General features: G+C 45.8%; 1 protein-coding gene across 1 annotated transcript; it reads left to right on the plus strand.

The window, feature by feature from the left end:
- Positions 1-5: 5 nt before the first annotated feature.
- On the plus strand, positions 6-20,766 carry GOLGA2 (golgin A2). Its single transcript, XM_044664039.1, has 26 exons — positions 6-160; positions 1,870-1,992; positions 6,313-6,429; positions 6,749-6,792; positions 6,917-6,980; positions 8,401-8,460; positions 8,645-8,725; positions 9,612-9,650; positions 9,788-9,850; positions 9,927-10,020; positions 10,188-10,294; positions 11,122-11,180; positions 11,554-11,695; positions 13,568-13,657; positions 13,753-13,860; positions 13,991-14,078; positions 15,135-15,472; positions 15,906-16,019; positions 16,937-17,161; positions 17,241-17,316; positions 17,796-17,884; positions 18,090-18,302; positions 18,401-18,503; positions 18,709-18,815; positions 19,454-19,622; positions 19,736-20,766. Exons 1-26 carry the CDS (start codon positions 113-115, stop codon positions 19,960-19,962), a joined length of 2,988 nt encoding a protein of 995 aa, XP_044519974.1. The 5' UTR covers positions 6-112; the 3' UTR covers positions 19,963-20,766.
- Positions 20,767-21,663: the final 897 nt, after the last annotated feature.

Consider the following 21,663-nt stretch of genomic DNA (forward strand, 5'->3'; position numbering starts at 1 on the left):
CCTCCCAATGGGAGGAGCGGGCGCGGCGCGGTGGCTGCCGGATGGAATGCCGCGGTGGTTGCCGGGATCACGGTGATGTGGCCCCCCCCGCCTTTCCCCTCCCCGGCCCGGGATGGCGGACGAGACCCGACAGAGCAAATTGGCCGCGGCCAAAAAGAAGGTAAACGCTGCCAGAGCAGCCCCTATACCCGCAGTCTCGGCCCCGCCCCTTTCCTCTTCGCCGCTTGGGCCCTGACAGACCCCCTCTCGGATCCAGTCTCTTCTTGGTCCCCTCAGGTCCCTACTGATTCCCTTCCGGATCTCCTCAGATCGCCCTCCTGATCCACCTCGCGCCTCCCCCGCCGGTTCCTGAAGGGCCTTCACCAGTCTCCCTCCCCAATCCCCTCAGGGTCCTCATCTCAAACCCCGCAAGTCTCTGTTCTTGATCCCCGCAGACCCCGCGCCTCGAACCCCCCAGGACTTCCTCAAACCCCTGGCGGCCCGCGCCCCTCCCCCGCCGCCCCCTTGGTGACTTTGGGCCCGTGACACCCTCTCTCCGGGCCCGGGCCCGGGCCCGTGACGTCAGGCCCAGCTGTTGGCCTCTCCGGAAAGGCCTCCCCTCCTGCCACACACAGCTGGTGCCGGAGAGAGATGCCCCCCTCCTTGTCTCGCTGCCCCGGGAACCTCCCTCCCCCATTCCTCCCCAAAATCCCGACACCCTAGAAGGGGCCCCCAAGATGAAGGCTTGGGCAAGCCAGCTGTTAGGCCTGCCCCGCCCGCCCTATGGGAATCCGACGCCTTCCTGGATTTCCTCCCTCAGGGCCCTTCCCAAACCCTCTTTTCAATCCTGTTCACCCAGGATCAGACTCCCCTTTGCCTCAGATCCAGGCCTGGGGTTCCAGAGTTAGGGACGGTGGGAACTGGAGCTAGGGTTGGGGAAGGTATGTGTGGAAGGACTACATATGTGATATTATTTGGTGGGGGTAGAAAATTGTTTCTCTCTTCTTAGAGTAACTCCTATGAGGAGGATTTGGAATGTGGTTAGGTAACCATCCCCCTTCCCAAGTTGTCATTATAACCTCTTGGCCTGGGAAAATGGACAAGATATTTAAAATTACTCCCTCTTGGGAAATTCTTGATTCCCTTGGGAACATACATTCAGAGGCTGCCCAAAGACCTGGAGTGACTATCACTGTGCAGATTAAGAAGCCTATTTTACATTGATGATCATGATGGATTATAATGATCAGTAATTCCTAAATTTATCTAGTTCTTGATTCTTAAGATCTCAAAGAATTCAAAACATGTTTGAGAAGTGAATGAGAGTATTATTTCTGCCCAGATTCCAACTCTTTTGAAATGTTCCTGGTTTCATTTTTCAACTTTTCCCTCCACACACTTATTACCTAAATTACTAGAACCATTATCCCCTTTACTCATTGCTCTCTATGTCAAGATATGCTCATCTATCAGGGGAATGGAGAGGACTTAAAATGGGGGGAATTCTATTAGGTTGGAAGAGAAGTTACTTTTGAGGGGGTAACAAAGGATTTGGAGTTGGGATACCTAAGATTGAGTCCAGGTTTTCACATTTAATTATCTGGGCAAGTTATTTCCCCTTCTTTTACCAACTAGTTCTGAGAACATGTTTTATAAACCTTAAAGCACCATGGAAGTATAACTTACTAAAGAAATTGAGCATCTGAGCTGTGAATCATTCCTCAATACCTAGAGAGAGCCTTTAGGCAAAGTTGGAATCCAGACCTACCTATTTGACCTCCCAACTACAACATGCTTTATTCTTGAGCCCACCTTATTGTATAATTTGTACTCCCCTTGGGAGGTGGTATCCTGGATCATGACCCTTACCATTTCCAACCCTTCCTGCAGTTGAAGGAGTATCAACAGAAGACCAGCCCCAGTGCCCCAGCAGGAGCCAAGAAGAAAAGGAAAACAAAAGATGGCAATAACCCTGAGACTCCTCCATCTGGTGGCCGACACTCTCCTGAGGATGTGAGTCTTGCCTAGAAACACTCCCTTGGATAGAGAGAAGAAAAGATGTGATGTTTGAGCTGGTGACCTGCCTCAGCTGGTAGTTTTTCTCTATCCCCAGAAGAAGCCTTCCAAATGAAAACGGCATGAAGCCACCTACCTTTCCCTCTAAGAGATACTAGCAAAGTCATGGTGGGGATGAAGTAATATAATAGAAAGACCTCGAAATTGGAAATCAAGAGATCTAGCTTCTAGTCCCATTTCTGCTATTCACTATCTGTATGACCTGTGCAAGTCACTTCACTCCTCTAAACTTCAATTTAAAGGAAGTAAAAGGGATATACCTAGGTAATTTCAGACATCTCTTCTAGCCTTATTGTTTTAGGACTTTATGATTCTGTGCTTTTCTTTTCAGCTCTTCTGGTTTACATTAATATTTGCCTATGGCAAAGCCAAAAGTGGATGTTAGAAAGGCTCAATCTCCTGTCTGTGAATTGGGTCCTTTCCCTAGCCATCTTCAGGCCCTCACCCCATTTCCCCAAACCCATCCCTTTCACCCTTCTCAACTCTGCCTTCTCCCTCTAAGCCACTTCTTTTTCTCTCTTCCTCCCTTTTTGTTTCTCCCTTTTCACCTCTTGTAGATTCAGGACATTCTGAAGGTGCTGGTGTCCGACCTTAACCGTTCCAATGGGGTAGCGCTACCCTCATTGGACAAGCGGAAGGTGAGACAGTGCCGAGGTCCCCTCTCACTGGCTTGCTCTCTCAGCTCTGCATGCCCCCCAAGATCTCTTTGGGTTTTGGGATGACCTCTAGTTTATTTTTTCTGTTGCTGTCATTAACCCATGGTGGCCTGATTATGCCTTCCCATTCACCTATTTGGTTGGTTGTATTTTCCCCTGGCTCCTACCCCTTTATTATCTAGGAAGAGATAAAATACATTCTGTAGTTAAAGATAGAGGAAGAGAATCTTCTCCAAAAAATTTCTGTCCTGCTGGTCACTGTAAGAGATAATTTGTGTTTGTCTCCAGACCACCTGTCCAGCTTAGGTGGGATGAAGAAGTATTGGATTTTTAAGTAATTAATGGATGTGGTTTGCTTGGAATAAAGAAAGAGAAATGGATTTATATTGTAAATAGAAGGATTCAGGTTAGATCTTAGTAGGGGACTATCTTCTTTAGAAGAATATCTATCAGTGAAATAGGATAGTAGGTGGAAATGTCTCTCCAGAGCTCTTGTAAAAATAGACTAGATTTTTTTTTTTAAAGATAAGCTAGACAAACATCTGTCTGAGATGGTTTTAGTGCTTCCAGGAGTATTTTAAATAACTTTTGAAGGATACTCAACTTGAGAATTATGTAAAACATGGGGAGTCCCATTTCCTTTTTTTGAGGTTCCTGTCTTTAAAAAGTTCCCATAAAGAAATTGTTGAGACACATGGGGAATAGTCTTGTTGGGTAGGCTGGATAATATTCTGTAATATGAAAATGTAAGAGTGGGCAGAGGGCTGGAGAGCCTTGGAAATAAGGCAATCTGCTTCTTGCTGCTTGTAGAAGAGGAGGGAAATTAAAGTAACAGAAGAAAGTGATCAGAGGAGTGGAGGAAGATTGGGTAAATGGCTGCCCTAGTCTAGGTTGTCAGGGGATTCCTGAGAACAGCCTCCTGGATTGGTTGGATTGCAGCCCAAATTGCAGCAGAACGCAGTGGAGCTCTAGCTAAATGCCCCAGTGGGATTGAGAAAACTGCCTACTTGCCTTTGATGAACACTACCAGTTGTTCTTGGGATACTGGTTGGCAGTATTCCTCAGGGATTGGGCATGAAGTCAGATCAGACTATTGATGGAGGGTTTGCCAATTCTGGTTTCAGCCTATTCCCAGGAGGTGAAGTTGGAAGATGGATGGGTGGTAGTTCCCACCTCTTGAACATTGGATTTCTTTTGCCAAACCAATTGGCAGGTGATCCACAGCAGGAAGTGATAGTGGCATTTTTTTCTGTGGCAACATGCCCAAGAGATGCTTTGCCAGACTTGAGAAGTTGAGGTTGAACTGGGACCAGTTCTTGTTTCTGATGGTCATGTGGAAAGAGATGGGGAAGAGAGAAGCACCTAGTATTTCAGTTTTTCAAAACTTCTCACACTTAATTGGCCAGGCGGGGAGAGGTAATATGGCTTATCTGCTTGGGGAAGAGGCATTATGGTATTAGAAGAAAGACTACTGATATATAGGAGTGAGGAAACTTGTGTTTGAACTCAACTCTGCCACTAAGGAACTATGTGACCTTGAACAAGACACTTTACTCTCTGGGCCTAAATTTACTAGTATGGATCATGAAAGAAGTTGACTAGTTGATTACTAAGGTTTATTCTGTGACTGGAGATTTGGCCTCCTTTCCTACCACCTCTCTCCCCATATCTTTGGAGATTCATCCATTCAAAAGGTATTAAATACCTTTCATCCACAAGATAGGGGGCTAGGTACTGAGTGAGATAAAAATCAAATAAGACATGTTCAGGAGAGGTACAGCCCATGCTTTGAGATTTTGAGAGGCTTTGTGAAATCACTTTGAAAATACCAGATGACCCAAATTGTATTTCCCTTGCACTCTCTCTCTCTCTCTCTTAGCAGTTTCCTTCTCATTTCCCATGCCTTCTGCTTCTAAGAGCATTGTCAGGTTGGTCCTAGATAAAAATGTAAAATTTCTTTAGTGGGAGAAAGCATTTTGGGTAGAGGAGAGAAAAAAATGGAAATATATGCAACATATTTTCAACCATCCTTTACAGATATACAGTAACTTAGTATGGCAGTAGAAAAAAGCGCTGGATTTGGAGTCAGAGGATCTGAATTTGAGTTCTAGTGTTGCCAATTACTACCTGTATGCCAGTTACTACCTTCCTCTGTACTTTGGCACAGGTTACTTAGCCTTTCTGGGACTCATTTTCCTCATCTATAAAATTAGCACCCATCTGTGCTAATCTTGATGACAAAAAAATCCTAGAAAATGGCTAGGCAAAACTGGACGCAAGGGACAGTGATCAGACATACCACGGTGAATAAGCAGATAGAAGATACAATTTACCCATTTCTTCATCTTCCTTCTCCTTACTCTTATGTATCAGGAAAGTGAAATGGGTTTAGAAATTCAAAGTAACACTAACATTTTCCATACAGAGATGTGCTTTTCCTTTCTTCTTCATACTGAATCTTCCCCAGAGAGATGCATTTCCCATATCTCCTACTTCATTCTCATTTCTGTGCAAGTCTGGACTTGCTTGGTTAGGATAACACCAATCTCATTCTCTTTTCCCATCCAGCTTCAAAGAAGGTGGGGGGGGGGGGGCGGAGATGGGTGAGGGTGGGATTGGGGCTGGGGATGGGGTTTTGGAGCCCAGCCAGATCCTAACATAAACTCTGGATAGTTGCTTGGGCTTTGACCTAGAGTTGAGTCTCTTTCAAAGGTTGAATTGGAGTAAGGTTAGGCAGAGAGCCAGGGAGGAGTAAAGCAAGGGGATTGGATTGTACATTATTCCATAGGACCCCAGGCCTCCATCTGTTATAAAACTCTGGATCTGCTGCCACCAAGGGGAAAGGTCTGAGATCTCCAAGATGCTATGAATCTGGAGGGTGGTCATGGGTAGCCATTGGTCTCTTGCTCCTATAGTTGCTATTTGACTGAAAGTATCTTTTCTGTGGAGATGACAGGTTTGGGTGACAGTGGTAAGATAATTGTTATTTGTTCTCAGTATTTCTAGTTAGATAATTTCTCTCCAAGAAGACTTGGGTCCAAAAAAATAGCTTGGAAGTGAGGAGATAATATAGAAAGTAGGTCTCCCAAGCATGGCTGCATGTGTTCATCTTCCCTACCATTCACCACCAGGCAAGCAGCAGAGAAAAGGTTCTCAAAGCAGCTAGGGTCACTCCTAAAAGCTAACTCGATTTCTTAGAAAGTAATCTCTTTTCTTTGGCAACATTCCGCCCTCCCTTTCTGGCACAGTGACTGCTACATAAGTTAGAGCCTTTCACTGCAGCCTTTTCAGGGTTCTAGAGAGAATAAAGTCTATGTAAAGGTGATTTTACCACCCTTGCTTTGAACTCTGGCACTTCTCATGGTTGCCCTTGTGGAGGGGCCTGGAGACAGAATGGGCAAAGACTAGCTCCAGATTCTGAACTGGAGTGTGCAACCAATTCTTTGATTACTATAAAAGGGGCATTCCCTGACTGAAAAGCATCTGTTCATTTTTTCCCCTCACCACCTCCCTTACCACATATCCCACTTCTACTCTGAGATCTGCCAGTGCCCTCCTTCCCTGCATGTCACTGTAACCCCCTTGCTCTGTTCTGTAACAGGCATCCAGAGACAGTGCTGCTCCTGCCCTGCTGCCTGCAGATGTCACCGTGCCCTTTGGCAGTGCCCATCCCCCCCGTACCAGTCCCCCCTGCCCCACTAGCATGGCCTCGCCTCAGGTTTGTGCTCCTTACCATCCCACCTGTTTGTCATCTCAACTCTGTCCCTGGGCTTGGTGATGGCATCCTACCTATCTGATACATGTACTCCTTTGAGGTTCTCCCCTCTTCCCTTTCCCTGGGTAGCTTGGTTCACAAAGTCAAGGGATCTACCCCTCTGGCTTAAGATGGGGGAGCCCAAGTCTGTGGCTTACTATCCCATTTGGCTGCTCTTGGGATAGGAGGGAGGGGATGCTGAAATTAGCAGGACCCATTCTGTCCCTGAGTGGTAATTAGACCAGTTTTATGTGACCCACCTTTTTTATTTCCCTCCTAGCAGAACTGTGACATTGAAAACGGTCCAAGTCCTATGGATGAAAACAAGTGAGTGTTTATCGAGGGCAGCTATCTCCCAGAGACAGGTCTAAGGGTCCAAGTCATCTTACTGTCTCTGCTCTTTCTTTTTTCACCTACTATATTGAACCTTCTTTGTGCATCTGTGTTCCAGGTCTCTGTCTTCTACTGAGAGTCTTCGGCAGATCTCAGAACAACTCAATGGTCTCGTTTCCCAGGTAGCATGGGGCTTGAGGTAGGGTGGCATATGGGACAGGTAGGGAAGGATAGTGTGGTCTGGGAAGTTTGGGGCAGAACTAGAGAGAATAATACATTAGTAGTTAGGATGTAGAATACTGTATTTTATAAGGCGGTGATGGGCAAACTTTTTAAAGAGGGGGCCAAAGGAAAGGAAATGCTCATCTGTCAGTCTGTTTCTAAGGCAACTCTTTCGAAGTTTCATTGTATTGTATCCTACTCGTTGTATTCATCAGATTAGGAATAATGTCGAAGGTCCAGATAGAACATTTCATGGGGCTGCATCTACAGGCCCGCGGGCTGTAGTTTGCCCATCACTGGTATAAGGAGTCAAGGAAATTGAATTCTGTTTATAATTGTGTTTCTCAGACAGCTAGGGAGGCTAGTGCATAGAGCAGTGGACTTGGAGTCAGGAAGACATGAATTCAAATTCGACCTCAGACACTTAACTAGCTGTGTGACTATAGTTAAGCCTCTCTCGGTCTCAGTTTCTTCATCTATAAAATGGGGATGATAATAATAGCCCCTACCTTTTAGAGTTGCTGTTAGGATCAAATGAGCTATGTAGACATATGTAGAATGCTTTGCAAATCTTAAAACACTGTTTAAACGCTAGCTGCTATTAGTTCTTGGTCAATTAATATCACTTCCTAGTCTTCAGTTTCTTCCTTTGTATAAATAGAAAGTTAGAATAGCCCAGGGGTTCTTAACCTTTTTTCTATGTCATGTACCCTCCCTACCTTTGGCAGTCTAGTAAAACCTGTGGACCTCTTCTCAAAATAATGTTATTAAGGGAATAAAATAAAATTCATAGTATTATAAAGGAAATCCATTTATATTGAAATGGAGCTGTCAAAATACTTAAAAAAAAAAAACACAAAAACCTTTAGCTTCTCTCTTAGAATCAAGTGACTTGCCCAGTATCACAGAGCTAGGTAGGAAGTGTCTGAGACCAGATTTGAACCCTAGGACCTTCCATCTTTAGGCCTGGCTTTCAGTTCACTGAGCCATCTAGCTATAACTACATTGACTATTCCTTACCACTCTTCTGCTTTGGAAGGTAAGGTAAGAATTTTTTATAAATTACCAAAAAAAACAAGTTTATGGACCCCAGGCTAAGAACCTCAGAACTAGAGGATCTCCAAGTTCTCTTCTAGCTTTAACATTGAAACTAAGAATGTATTAATGTAAGGAGAGTAAATTAGAAGGATTAGATGGAGAGGGAAGTTATGGGCCATAAGAAAATAGGTTGATGGATTGAAAAGAGAGAAAGGATCAGGCTAATGAGAGCAAGAGAATATGTATGTATGTATGTATATATGTATAGAAGAGAAAAGGAAGTTGAAAGATATGAGGGAAATTGAGATTGAGAAAAATCCCAATTGAAATTCTTTCTTCTAGTCCACATCCTATATCAATGGGGAGGGCCCAGTGTCTTCTACCAACATGAAGGACCTGGAGGTAAGTAGACTAGGGCATTTGGTGGGCTAGGCTAAAGACTGGACCCCTATTCTTAGACTTGATGGGGTATAAAGTCTTATACCCAGTAAAGCTGTCCTAGTTATTCCTCCATCCTAATAATTATTTCCTCCACTTCTACCCCAATTTTCCCTTTGTCTCTTCTTCCTTTCTGCATGCGCCTCAGAGTCGGTATCAAGAGCTAGCAGTAGCCCTGGATTCCAGCAATCTAACAAACAAACAGCTCGGTAGCAAGATAGAGGAATTGGTAAGATCCCAGCATGGCCCTTTGTTCACAACCTCTCTTACCCTGGTCTTAAGTCTCCAGTGTTCCCTAGGGACCTTAGAGCAAGATCTCATCCATTATTGGAACTAGGAAAGAGCTTTGGATTTGGGGGTGGCCTCAGCTAAGGTACCAAAAAGAATGGAGATTAATTCTCAATTATAAGGCTTCCAAGGCATTGAGCATGTAGCATGGCTATTTCTTTTTACTACTCTCTTCCATTTTCCCCTGAATTGCTCCTTAGTTTCTCCTATATCTATCCTTTCTCCCACTTTCTCTGGAAAATATTAGGTTGTAGTGGAAAGGGTGCCAGATTGAAAGTTGACTTTAGCTATGGCCTCTACATGACAGCATTGTGATCTTACATAGACACTTCACCCTTCTGAGTTTCAGTTTTCTTCTCTGTAAAATGAGGAGTATACAGTCATCTTTTGTTCTTTTTTATGTGTTGAAACATTTATTGTTGATTAAGTTCCTAATAAAAAATAAAATGGAAGATCAGACTAGACTGTCCAAAATCCCTTTCAATGCTAAAATTTTATGATGCTGTGATTCTTTTTCAGTGCCCATTCCAGGAGGCAGGCAAAACCTTGTATATCTTTTCTAGAGGCTCCTATGATTGACTTCTAGAATGGATAGTCAGTTATCCACATGTTGGCCTCCTAGGTGTAATAGTTTATCCAGTTACAAGGGACTTTTAAGAAAAATGAAGAGTTCAGTCTAGGTCTTTCTAGGCCTTAGGAACTTTTTCTTCCCTTCAACTCTTTTTTCCCCCAGTATCTTTCTCTCTCCTCTGTCCAGTGGCTTGGGGAGTATGGACACACTAGACACTTCTGAGCAGAACAACACCTTGTTTTTGCTCTCCCCACAGAAACAGCAGAACCAGGAGGCCCTGGATCAGTTGGAGAAGGTAAAATGACTGTGCATGGTGTACAGGTGTCTTAGAGCCTATTGAAGCTTGGCAGACCTGCCATCTGCCCCCTGTGAGAAGGGCTTCCTTTGACAATACATCTCTACTACTGGTAACTGATCTCCTTTCTTCTACAGGAGAAGAAGGAATTTGAGCAGAAATTTGCCAAGGAGCAGGGAGCCCTGAGGGAACAGCTGCAGGTAAGTGGATGTGATACAACAAAGTGCCTGCTACCCCATAGAAATTTCTCTTCTTACCCTTCCTTTCTTCCTAAAGGTTCATATCCAGACCATTGGGATTCTTGTGTCAGAGAAGACAGAGCTACAGACAGCTCTGACCCACACACAGCAGGCTGCCCGCCAGAAATCAGGTAGAAGAAGGTTATTGTCCCCACTAAATGCTGTCCTAAAGGGACATTGGTTAGACAATTCTTCATTCTGCCATCCTTTTCCATTCTCTAGTTGGGCCTCATGTATTTTTCTTACTCCACACCTTTGGAGTTAAGAAGATCTTATTCCTAACCCCATCTCATTTCAGGAGAGTCAGAAGATTTGGCCAGCCGCCTACAGTCCTCCCGACAACGTGTTGGGGAGCTGGAACGGACACTTTCCTCTGTATCCACACAGCAAAAGCAGGCTGATAGGGTGAGCTCACTTCTCATTAACTGCCATTTCTGCTCTTCAGTGGTATTGTGAGTCTCTTGTTCATGCTGGGTAGCTTATTAGAACAAGGTCCTTGGATAAGTATGCAAGTGGTGGTGTATTAGAAAAAGCACTAGACTTAATAATTAGTAGGCTTGGATTCAAGTTTCATTTTGGGCATTATATATCTATGTGACCATGGGAAACTCACTAAATTTCTGAGTCTGTCTCTTTATCCATCAAGTGGGTATTACAACTTACTCCATTTGCCTCATTGTAATATTACCTTTTTTTTTTTAACATCTAGTTATTTAATTTTAAGTATTTTTTATTTGATTTTTTTTTCCCTGATTACATGCAATAACTAATTTCCACACAGGTTTTCCTAAGTTATATGATTGAAGTTATCTCCCTTCCCTCTCTTCCCTTTCCTCTCCTAGTGCTGGCAGATGATGTTATCTGGATTATCATGCCAAACATCTATTTATTTGTTTTTAAGCCCTTAACTTCTCTCCTAGTTCTACTAAGTATAGTTCCAAGGCAAAAGAGTGAAAAGGCATATGGGGTTAAATGACTTGCCCAGGGTCACACAGCTAGGACATGTCTACGGCCACATTTGAACCCAGGACTGCCTGGATCTCTATCCACTTAGCCACTTAACTACCCCCCATTGGGTTGTTATAAGGTTCAAATGAGGTCACAAATATGAAAGTGTTTTAGAAGATAGGAAGTACTAAACAATATGAAGTTTTATTATCAATATGAATAAAAAGCAGTTGCCTGAATTTCTGCCCTTTCCTGCTATCTGACCACTTTCACTCTTCTTGCAGCATAACAAGGAATTAACAAAAGAGCGGGATGCTCTCAAACTGGAACTGTACAAGCACAGGTTGGTGGGGGAGCAGACAGAAAAAAACTTGGGAATATCAATCCATCTGGGTGGGCTAGGAGTTGGGAGGCAGTGTGGACTAGGTTAGTTCTCATGGGGAGGGCAAACTAAAACCTTATTAGAGACAAAACCATGTGTTTCAAAGAGCTCTGGGCTTAGGAGCCACACAACCTTAATAAGTGACTTGGGTCCTTGCCCCTACTCTGTGGGTCTGAGTTTCCTCATCTGTGAAAGGAATAAATAGTGTATGAATAGTCTTTGAGCTATAAGTTTTTGGAGAGGTTGTGAAATATGTTAGTGGATGTACCCAGTGTTCCTCTGACACCCCTGTCTCTTGACCCTTGTTTTTACCCCACACTGGTGCCTGTCCCAGCAAGAGCAGTGAGGAACTGAAGCAGCAACACTCAGAGTTGGAAGAGAAGCTCCGGGTGCTGGTGGCAGAGAAGGCGGCCACACAGGTGGAAGTGGAGGAGTTGCACAAGAAACTGGAGATGACGGAGCTGATGTTACAGCAGGTAACTAGGGAGAGTGTTCCAGGGAATCACCTGCTTGCCCAGCCTCAAAATTCTGTAGTGGGCCTAGGATTTCTGTTGAGCTGAAGAATCTAGAGGAGAGAGGCAGCTAGGTGTTACAGTGGAGAGAACTCCAGGCCTGGAGTTGGGAGGACCTGGGTTGAAATTTGGCCTTGGGCACTTCCTAGCTGTGTGACCCTGGACAAATCATTTAACCCCTAGGCCATCATTGGCAAACCTTTTAGAGATCACATGCCCAAACTGCACCTTCAAGCTGCCTGTGAGCCCACCTCACCATTACCCCAGATAATAGAGGGAGGAAGTGCTTGCATTAGAATACTGAGCAGAGGGGTGGAGTGAAAATTGTCCCTAAGGGGTGGAGATGGGGAATGGAGCAGCCTCCTCTGGCATACTGGGGCACACATGCTACATCTTTGCCAATATGGGCCTAGCCCTTGCTAGAGAAATAGAGTTGTTGCTAAGAAAAAGATTAAGGGTTTAAAAAAAACCAAAAAATCTCACATGTTCCTGAGGCAGCCCATTCCATTTTTTACCACTCTTATTTGTTGGCTTCAAAAAAAATTTTTTTTAACCCTTATCTTCTCTGTTTTAGAATCAATATTGTGATTGGTTCTAAGGCAGAAAAGTAGTAAAGGCTAGGCCATGGGGTTTAAGGAACTTGCCCAGGATCATACAACTAGGAAGTGGCTGAGGTCAAATTTGAACCCAGGACCACCTGTCTCTTGCATGACTCTCAATACACTGAGCCACCAAGCTATTCCCTATTAAGAGTGGTTTGCATATATTGAGCCATACTCTGCTGCCCAGTATCTTTCATTCACTGCTCCTAGGCCTGCCCTCTCAGACCAGGTAAATCAAAACAAAGACAGACGCCATATCTCCTCAGTTTCTTTTTTGTGGCAGGTCTTTTAGACAAAGCCTCTTGGGACATGTTTTACAGTCCTCTCATCCTCTGGTCCTCCTCTTAATGTGCTCTACTTCAAAAGTTCTTAATCTGGAATTGATAACTTTCTATATAATTGATTTCCTTTATAACACCATATGTTTCCTTTTATGCATTTAAAAACATTGTTCTAAATCGCTATCCGTAATCAAAAAGAAATTGTTGGAATCTGAGTGCAGATCAAAGCATGCCATTGTCACTTTTATTTCCTTCATGAGGTGTTTTTTTTTTTGTATGTGTGATGTGTCTTCAGTTACAACATGGGAAATATAGAAATATGTATTGCCTGAGAGCACTGGTGGTATGTGGTATAAGCTATATCAGCCTCAGGGAGGAAGGAGGAGAGAGATCTGAACTGCAAAATGTCAGAAAACAATTGTCAAAAATTATTTCTATGTAATTGGAAAAAGAAGTTTTTAAGGCAAACAGTTAAAAACAGACAAAATGCTTTTCTGAGAAGGGGTCTAGAGACTTCAGCAGATTGCCTAGGGGCAATAAAGAAAGTGAAAAGCCACTGGTCTAGTCAATCAGTGTCCTTCCTAGAATGTGGTGGCCAGAACTGGACATAATATGCCATATGTTGGCCAAGTACAATGGGTCGTGCACACCCTCTTTCTGGACACTGCTTCTGTCAGTGCAACCCAAGATCATATGAGCATTTTTGTGGTTGCCCTCTCACAAAGCTGACTCATCAGGCTTTCAGTCCATGAAAACTTCTGTCTCTCTCACATAAACTGCTATCTAGATGCGGTTTCTAATCTGCCACTGACTGACCAGCTTTGTGGCTTGGGCAGGTCACTTTGCCCCTGTTTCATCAGCTCTAACTTAGAGTTTATAAAGTGGGGGATTCCCCAATGACCCTTCCTCAGGGTGGCCCTGGCCTTGACCATTTCTGATTCCTCTCCATCTAGTTTTCCAGTCAATCAGGTACCCCTGATAGTAACCAGCAGTTGCAACAGGCCCTAGAAGAACGAATGCAACTGGAGACCCATGTGGGCCAGGTAAGCAGGGCAGAGATGAAGAAAGAGGTTTAATTCCAAGTGATTAGTATTGCCCATGGCCACCCTCCTCCAACTTATTTTCCTTCTCTTCCCAGCTGTTGGAGTCACTGCAGCAACTTCAGGCTGAGAGGGACCAGTATGCAGAAAAACTGAAGGAGGAGGGCACTATCTGGCAACAGCGAGTGCAGCAACTTTCAGAACAGGTTGAGACTTAACCTTAAATTCGGGGGAATGAGATGGCCTGGGAGTGGAGGGAAGGTGAGGGTTGGGGAAAATAAAATTTCATGTCTTCATTCCTCCCTTCATCATCTCTCCTTACTGTGCTGTGGGCAGGTGCGGATTCTGGGGGAGGAGAAGGAACACAGTGTGAACCAGGTGCAGGAGCTAGAGACCAGCTTGGCTGAACTGAAGAGCCAATCTGGTAGGCTGGGGCTAGGAGAGCCAGGGGAGGGTGTCAGGGTGGGGGACGTGATACAATGGCTGAGTGAGACATTCTGTTAGGAGAAAATACTGAAAGTAGTGGCAGTCAATATGTTGTGCTCTCCTTGGGCTCCCCCACCCTCTTTTGTGTCCAGCAGGTAGAGATTCCTTTAGGGTTCTGGAAAGGACAGTGTGCAGGAAGGACCCCTTTCATCTCAGGAAGCAGAACTTTGGGACCTGGCTGGAATCAGCCTCCAACTGTCCCTCTGTATTCCTGATGAGGATCCCATAGACTTTACCTTTCATTTGGGAAGAGGAAGATGGTGTCTCTGTTACCACTTCCTTATCACCAGCTGTTTGTGATTTGAACTTTTTTTTTTTTAACCCTTAACTTCTGTGTATTGGCTCCTTGGTGGAAGAGTGGTAAGGATGGGCAATGGGGGTCAAGTGACTTGCCCAGGGTCACACAGCTGGGAAGTGTCTGAGGTTGGATTTGAACCTAGGACCTCTCATCTCTAAGCCTGGCTCTCAATCCACTGAGTTACCCAGCTGCCCCGTAATTTGACCTTTTAAGAAAATCTCATCAATAACTTTGCCAGGTGGAAAGATTCAAACTTGGCAGAATCTCTGGCTTCACCTGGTTAGGGATCTCAGCCAAGAGTCAAAAGACTCAGGTTGTACCTCTAGTTCTACTTTTTCCACCAGTGGACTATATAATGTTGGGCAAGCCCTTTCTCTCTAGGCCTCAGTTTCTTTATAAAATGGGAGTGATTACTCTGTCTTCACATAGATGAGAAATTTTAAAAAATGAAATAAATATAAAATTTATTTGAAAAAAACAGTTTTAAAGTACTTTTGAGAGGATTTTTCTTATGTCCTTTTAAGGGCTATTGCCTATCTCAGATTTTTCTCTGAGCCCTTTTCCCTTCCTTCTGAGATGGCCCAGAGGGCTGGGACAGTTGGATGCTGGGCTCTCTGATTCCAGCCAAACCCCAACCAGCAAGGAGTGGGACCCGAGTACCAGGGGCCTGATGGAGGGTCCTATGTGCTTTTCTAGCAGTGCCTCCAGCCCCAGAGCCTCCAACTGGTCCTTCAGAAGCAGAGCAAAGATTGCAAGAAGAGGCAGAGCAACTTCGGAAGGAGCTCGAAGGCATGGCAAGGCAGCTCCGAGCCCAGGTACAGGACAACGAGGGCCTTAGCCAGCTAAACCGAGAGCAGGAAGAGCGGCTCCTGGAGCTAGAACGGGCAGCTGAGCGCTGGGGGGAGCAAGCAGCTGAGCGGGAACAGATCCTGGAGAGCATGCAGAGTGACCGAACTACCATCAGCCGGGCCCTCACCCAGAACCGAGAGCTGAAAGAGCAGCTGGCAGAACTACAGAATGGCTTTGTCAAGTTGGTATGTGCTCTCTTCCTCTTTCTTCTCCTGCCCTTCCCTTCTTCCATGATAAGATCCTAGGATTAAAGAACACTAGTTCTAGGAGAGGTCCTAGTTGGCTAACTAGTTCAAAGCTGGCCATTTTATAGAGGAAGCTGAGGCCAGAAGGGAAAAGTGGCAAAAAAAAAAAAAAAAAAGTCTAAAGCTCAGGTTTCTGGACTCTTTAAGTCTACTCTCCTGGCCATACACAAACTCCTCTTCTTACCTCTCATCCTCAGGGAACTTTGCTTTGATGAACCTTCTTTGTTATCAAACCACCTGTTGCTAAATCTCACTACAGAATCTGCCACCAACTTCAGTGACCCCAGGATACACTATATGTCGCCCCCTATTCTGTGGGCTCACTTGGCACTTGATTACTAGTGACTACTTCCTATTCCTTTTGTGTCTCCAGACCAATGAGAACATGGAGGTAACAAGCGCTCTGCAGTCAGAGCAGCATGTCAAGAAGGAACTTGCCAAGAAGCTGGGGCAACTACAGGAAAAGCTGGGGGAGCTGAAGGAGACGGTAATGCTTTGTACCATCCAGTGTTTGAGAAGCATCCTTTGGGAAGGGAAGGGGAAAATGAGTTTTTTGGACATGGAACATTATATGGGGTCAAAAGAACAAGGCTAGCTGGGCAGAGAGAAACAAACACATAGGCACACCAGCACCGTTATGCAGAAAAAAGTATAGTTAGAGTTAATCAGAGTGAATCTTGTTCCAGCTTGGGGCAAAGACAGAATGATATGGGGGGAAATGAGGCCAATATTTGGGGTGAAAGAGATGAAGGGTATGGCTGAGTGGAGAGGCAAAGCTTTGGAAGATAGACGAGAGGAGCTAGAGCAGTAATGGTGAACCTATGACATGGGTGCCAAAAATACCCCCCAACATCTCCTCCACCCCCAACCCCACCTGAGTTTGTTACTAGAAAAGCAGAGCTGCTCCCCTCCCTCTCCACTGTGCCTGATGACATTTTTTTTACATCCACCACCCCTTGCCCAGCAGCCCAATGGGAATGCTTCCTCCCCGTGTGGGGTAAAGGTGGGGCAGGGTGCACCCGGCACTCAGTGGGGGATAGGGCCACTCAGTCTGGGGGGGGAGGGGGCAGGGCCCAGCACTCCCTCTCTAAAAGGTTCGCCATCACTGAGCTAGAAGGGTACAGGTTTTGTTAAGGGATATTTGAGTTCCTGGGAGGGTTGGGCTTATAAACTATGGGGGCAATAAGCAGTGAAAGACAATCTCTAGAAAGCAGGTTCAGCCATCATGGCTCCCTCCCTGGTTCTAAAAGTGAGAAAGAGCTGGGCATTTGTCTGACCACCCCCTGGGAAGGCTCCACCCAAGACAAGGCCAGAGATTGGAGGTCAGTCTGGAAAGGGCTATGGACAGGGCCTCTCACCCCCACTGCTCAATGGGTCCTGGACCTCAGTAGTGTCCCATCATAGATGGAGTTGAAGACCCAGGAAGCCCAGGGGCTACAGGAGCAACGGGATCAGTACTTGGGCCACCTGCAGCAATATGTGGCAGCCTACCAGCAGCTGGCCACTGAGAAGGATGAACTTCACAAGCAGTTCCTACTGCAGACCCAACTCATGGACCGACTACAGCATGAGGAAGTACAGGGGAAGGTAGCGGCTGACTTGGCCCGACAAGAACTGCTTCAGACTCAGGTGAGAGCCTTTGGCCCCTCCCTCAAAGGGCAGTAGGTGAGTGACCCAAAAGCTAAAATCATCTCTTCCTTCTCCACAGGAGCGTCTGGAGGCCGCTACTCAAGAAAACCAGCAGCTGCAGGCCCAGCTCAGCCTTATACCAGAACCCAGGGAAGGTGAGGGGAACCCACAATCCTGCTAGGAGAGGGTAGAAGGACATTTCCTACAATGAGTTTTTATTTTAAACCCTTCTGTCTTAGAATCAATACTAGGTATTACTTCTAAGGCAGAAGAGCAGGTAAGGGCTAGTCAACTGAAGTTAAATGACTTGCCCAGGATCACACAGCTAGGAAGTGTCTGAGGCCAAATTTAAACCCAGGAACCTCCTGTCTCCAGGCCTGTCTCTACCCACAGAACAATGCAGCTGCCCTGTCTAGAACTGTAGATAGAACAATAGTCTAAAAAAAAGCCTTGGAGATCAACTTGTCTGGTCCCCTCATTCAGATAAGTAGCCTAAGGAACCCAAAGAGATGATGCAGTTTGCTCCAAGGAACACATTCACTCAATGTCAAGTCTAGAATTGGAGTCCTGTTTGGCATTAATTTCCAGTGATCTTCCTACTGTTTCATACTGCCTATCTGGCTAACCCCAATAGGAGATGAATTGCTGGCTGAAGAAGAAACGGAGGGAACTCCTCAACCAGCATTAAGCATCCCTGAGGACTTTGAAAGTCAGGAGGCCATGGTGAGCATGATTTTCTCCCTTTCTACTAGCTCTACCTGTTCTACCCGCTACTTCTAGTTAAGGTTCCCAGGCCCTTGGGTGACAGTCTACCTAATAGGTACCTGCTCCATTACTACCACTACCTCCCCCCAAAGCCTTTCTTGTTCGAAGTTGCCTGAACTGGTTCTTTTCACCAACTCCCCCACTCCTGCCTCTCTGGCCCCAGGTGGCATTCCTGAACTCAGCTTTGTCCCATATGGAAGAAGATCGGGGTCGGCTATGGCAGCAGCTAAAGGAACAGAGACTAAAATGCCGGCGTCTGATGCAGGAAGTGGCCCGGCCCAAGCAACAGCCTGGCCCTTCCCCCACTGTGCTGAGTGGGGATAGTGTACCCAGGGAAGTACACCAGGCACTGCAGGCTGCCATGGAGAAGCTTCAGGTGAGGTCCCATGTGGGAATGGAGGCATAGGGGAGAGTTAGGGAGGGATATAAGCACAGTGGTCCTGTAGTGAGGAGCTGATTCCTTTGGGGCCCTAGGCCCGATTCACAGAACTGATGCAGGAGAAAGTGGATCTTCAGGAACGAATGGAAGAGCTGGAACATCGGTGTATCCAGCTCTCTGGAGAAACAGACACCATCGGTGAGGAGAGGCATGGGGAACAGAAGTGGGAAAGGGTAGGGGGAAGTAGGAGAGGAGATAGCATGACTAATGGGGGAGACAAGTATAGGGGGAGGCCAGGTATGCAGGAGTGAGTGATATGAGCAAGCTAAATGGTCTGTTGTCAGGGAGCCCAGGGTATGAAGAGTCTCACCTGAATTGGACATCCTCCTTATCCCCACCCTAGGTGAATACATTGCACTATACCAGAGCCAGAGAGCCGTGCTAAAGGAAAGGCATCGGGAGAAAGAGGAATATATTAGTCGCCTGGCCCAAGACAAAGAAGAGATGAAGGTTGGTTAGCATTTCTGCCTCCTTGATTTTTTTAAATTTAAATACTTTATTTTTTTAGAAAAATTTTCCATGGTTACATGATTCATGTTTTTATTTTCCCCTTCACCACCACCCCCCCCCCCGCCCTCATATGCAATGCACATTTCCACTGGTTTCTTCATGTGCCATCAATCAAGACTTATTTCCATATTATTGATAGTTGCCCTGGGGTGGTTGTTTAGAATCTACATCCCAAATCATATCTGCATCAACCCTGTTCAAGGGTTCATCATCTGTTCAAGCAGTTGTTTTTCTTCTGTGTTTCCACTTCAGTAGTTCTTCTTCTGAATGTGGGTAGGGCTCTTTTCCATAAATCCCTCCAGATTGTGCTGGGTCATTGCATTGCTGCTAGTACAGAAGTCCATTACATTCGATTTTACCACAGTGTATCAGTCTCTGTGTACAGTGTTCTTCTGGTCCTGCTCCAGACTGAAAGGAGCAGAGCCTGAAGAACATTCTGCCTCCTTGAGAAGGAGAAGAGCTAGGTCTCACTTCAGGATCCTAGCCAGCCCTCTTTTTCCACCCTCATACCTAGATTAGGGAACAGAGTCAGACCCGGAAGAGCCCAGGAGCTCAAGTGTCTCCTCTCCCTTTGCCAGATGAAGCTTCTAGAACTGCAGGAATTGGTGTTACGGCTAGTGGGTGAGCGAAATGAGTGGTTCAACAAGTTCCTGGCTGTCACCCAGGCATCTTCAGGGCCTGCTGGGGAGAACAGCCCCAACCCTGGCCCTGAAGGCCACCTGGATCTCAGTCCTCCAGACAAAGAGGGTAAGTAGAACATGGGAAATCAAATATAGGAGCAGGCTCTTGGGGTTAAGAATAGGATAGCAATGGGGGTGATTTACAGCCTGTCAAAGTATCTTATACCCTGTCTCTCCCAGGCCTCCGGGAAGTGAGCCTGGCTGATGAGACGGAGCTTGTGTCCACTGTGAGTGAGCCCCCCTTGAACCAGCCTCGCCCAGATGATCCCACAACCCAACAGATCATGCAGTTGTTGCGGGAGATCCAGAACCCCAGGGATCGGGCAGGGGGCTTGGGAGAAAACCCTTGTATCCCCTTCTTCTACCGAGCCGATGAGAATGATGAGGTCAAGATCATGGTGATCTAATGGTGGGGTGATAGGAGGAAGTGGACTTGGGCTCTAAGCTAAGGGCAGCAGGACCTTTTGTCCCACCCTACCTCCAACTCTAGAATAGTTAGGTGGGCTCAAGGGAATGGTGGTCCCCTTTTCCACCCCTGGCATCTGGCGTGGGGGGGGGGGTGCACAGGTTAGTGTGGGGCCCCTTGATGCCCACCCCACAGGGCTGTTTATCCCTTCCTAGGCCTGAGTCTTATTTCGTTCCAGCCAAAAACGGGAGAGCAAGTGGCTGAATAAAGGCAGTTTGTTTGGAAGGCCTAGGGCTTGGCTTACCTCTCTGGGGACAGGGAGTGGCTGGGGGTGCTTGGTGGGTGTGGGGCAAGAAGGTACTGCCTCATCCAAGTTGGTATCTCATCTTGGTCCTTGGGGCTGGGAGGTGGCAGTAGGCAGCACTTTTGGTGGGCATCAGGGTGGGCAAGGCTTGCAATGGATAATGGGATAGGGTAGCAGAAGGGGCAAGGGGCTCCATTGGGCAAGGGAGCAAGCTTTGTAGCCCTTGAGTGTACATACTGTATCTGTGTAACATTTTGTATATTCTAGGGGTGGCCCAACAGAGGGCAGACACCCCTGAGCAGACTACCACCCTGTATGATAAGAGTTGAAGCAGGATAGATTTAACATGGAGCAATGTTCTAATAATTATTTGGGGAATGGGGAAACTATTTATTGGTGGCACAATGCAGGGGAAGGAAGAGGGGTCGGGGTTCTAATTCCTGGGTGATTCGACTCCTGTTTCTTTTGCTTTTCTCTTTCGGAATAAATGAATTCAGCCAATGTTGTCAGTCCCATGTCTACTTGCCCTATGGTTCCTAGGATTATTTGTCATTAGGCCCTCTAGCCAACCCTACCCTCCCTTCTCCCTGACCATGTCAGCAACTGGGTTGTACTCACTATGGGCTTAGCTATTCCAACCTGAATTCCATCAACTGCAAGTAATGTAGGGCACACTGCTGCCCTCCTCCTTACCCAATGGTTATCACCTAAGCTTTCCCCACTGCTTTGCCTTGGGTGTTTTCTCTGGGGCTTAGCCAATGGAGGAGAAGTCATTCTGGCACAGATGCTGGCTATTGCTCTATGAAATACACACAGACAGGTATGGCTTCAGTGTGTGACTAGGGCATACTTTAATGTTTCCCCAAAAAGTGGTACCATGTTCTTTAAATGGAACAAATTCTTTAAATTTGTATTTTTAAGTAAAATTTAGTAGTTTTTAAAAATGTTGATAAATTAAAATGTTCTTTGATTGGATTCATTCCATTCTGAAAACATTCCATCTTAAAAAAAATTTCCTTGAATGTACATTCTCAAGAAATGTACTGCATGTGCCTTTTGAACAGGATATAAATCCATCCTTGCAGGAGGCCCAGCTTAAAGCCCCTGGACCAGAAAAAGCCTTCAGGCAGGAAGTTTTGAAGCTAGAAGGGACTGTAGAAATCTTCTAGTCCAATCCCCCATTTTATAAAGAGGGAAAGTGATTCATTCACCTCAGGGCCCACAATAATCAGTGAGAGCCAGAAAACCCAAGCCACCTGACTCTTTGCCGAAAACTTTTCTCCCCATCATTTTGTGGTGCTAGAGCTAGATCATGCTGACATGTATAACCCAGATTGAATCTCCTGCCAGCACCAGGAAGGGGAAGGAAAGGGAGAGAGAATAAGTTCATATAACTTA

This window comes from Gracilinanus agilis, chromosome 2, assembly GCF_016433145.1.
Source record: "Gracilinanus agilis isolate LMUSP501 chromosome 2, AgileGrace, whole genome shotgun sequence".
NCBI lineage: Eukaryota > Metazoa > Chordata > Mammalia > Didelphimorphia > Didelphidae > Gracilinanus > Gracilinanus agilis.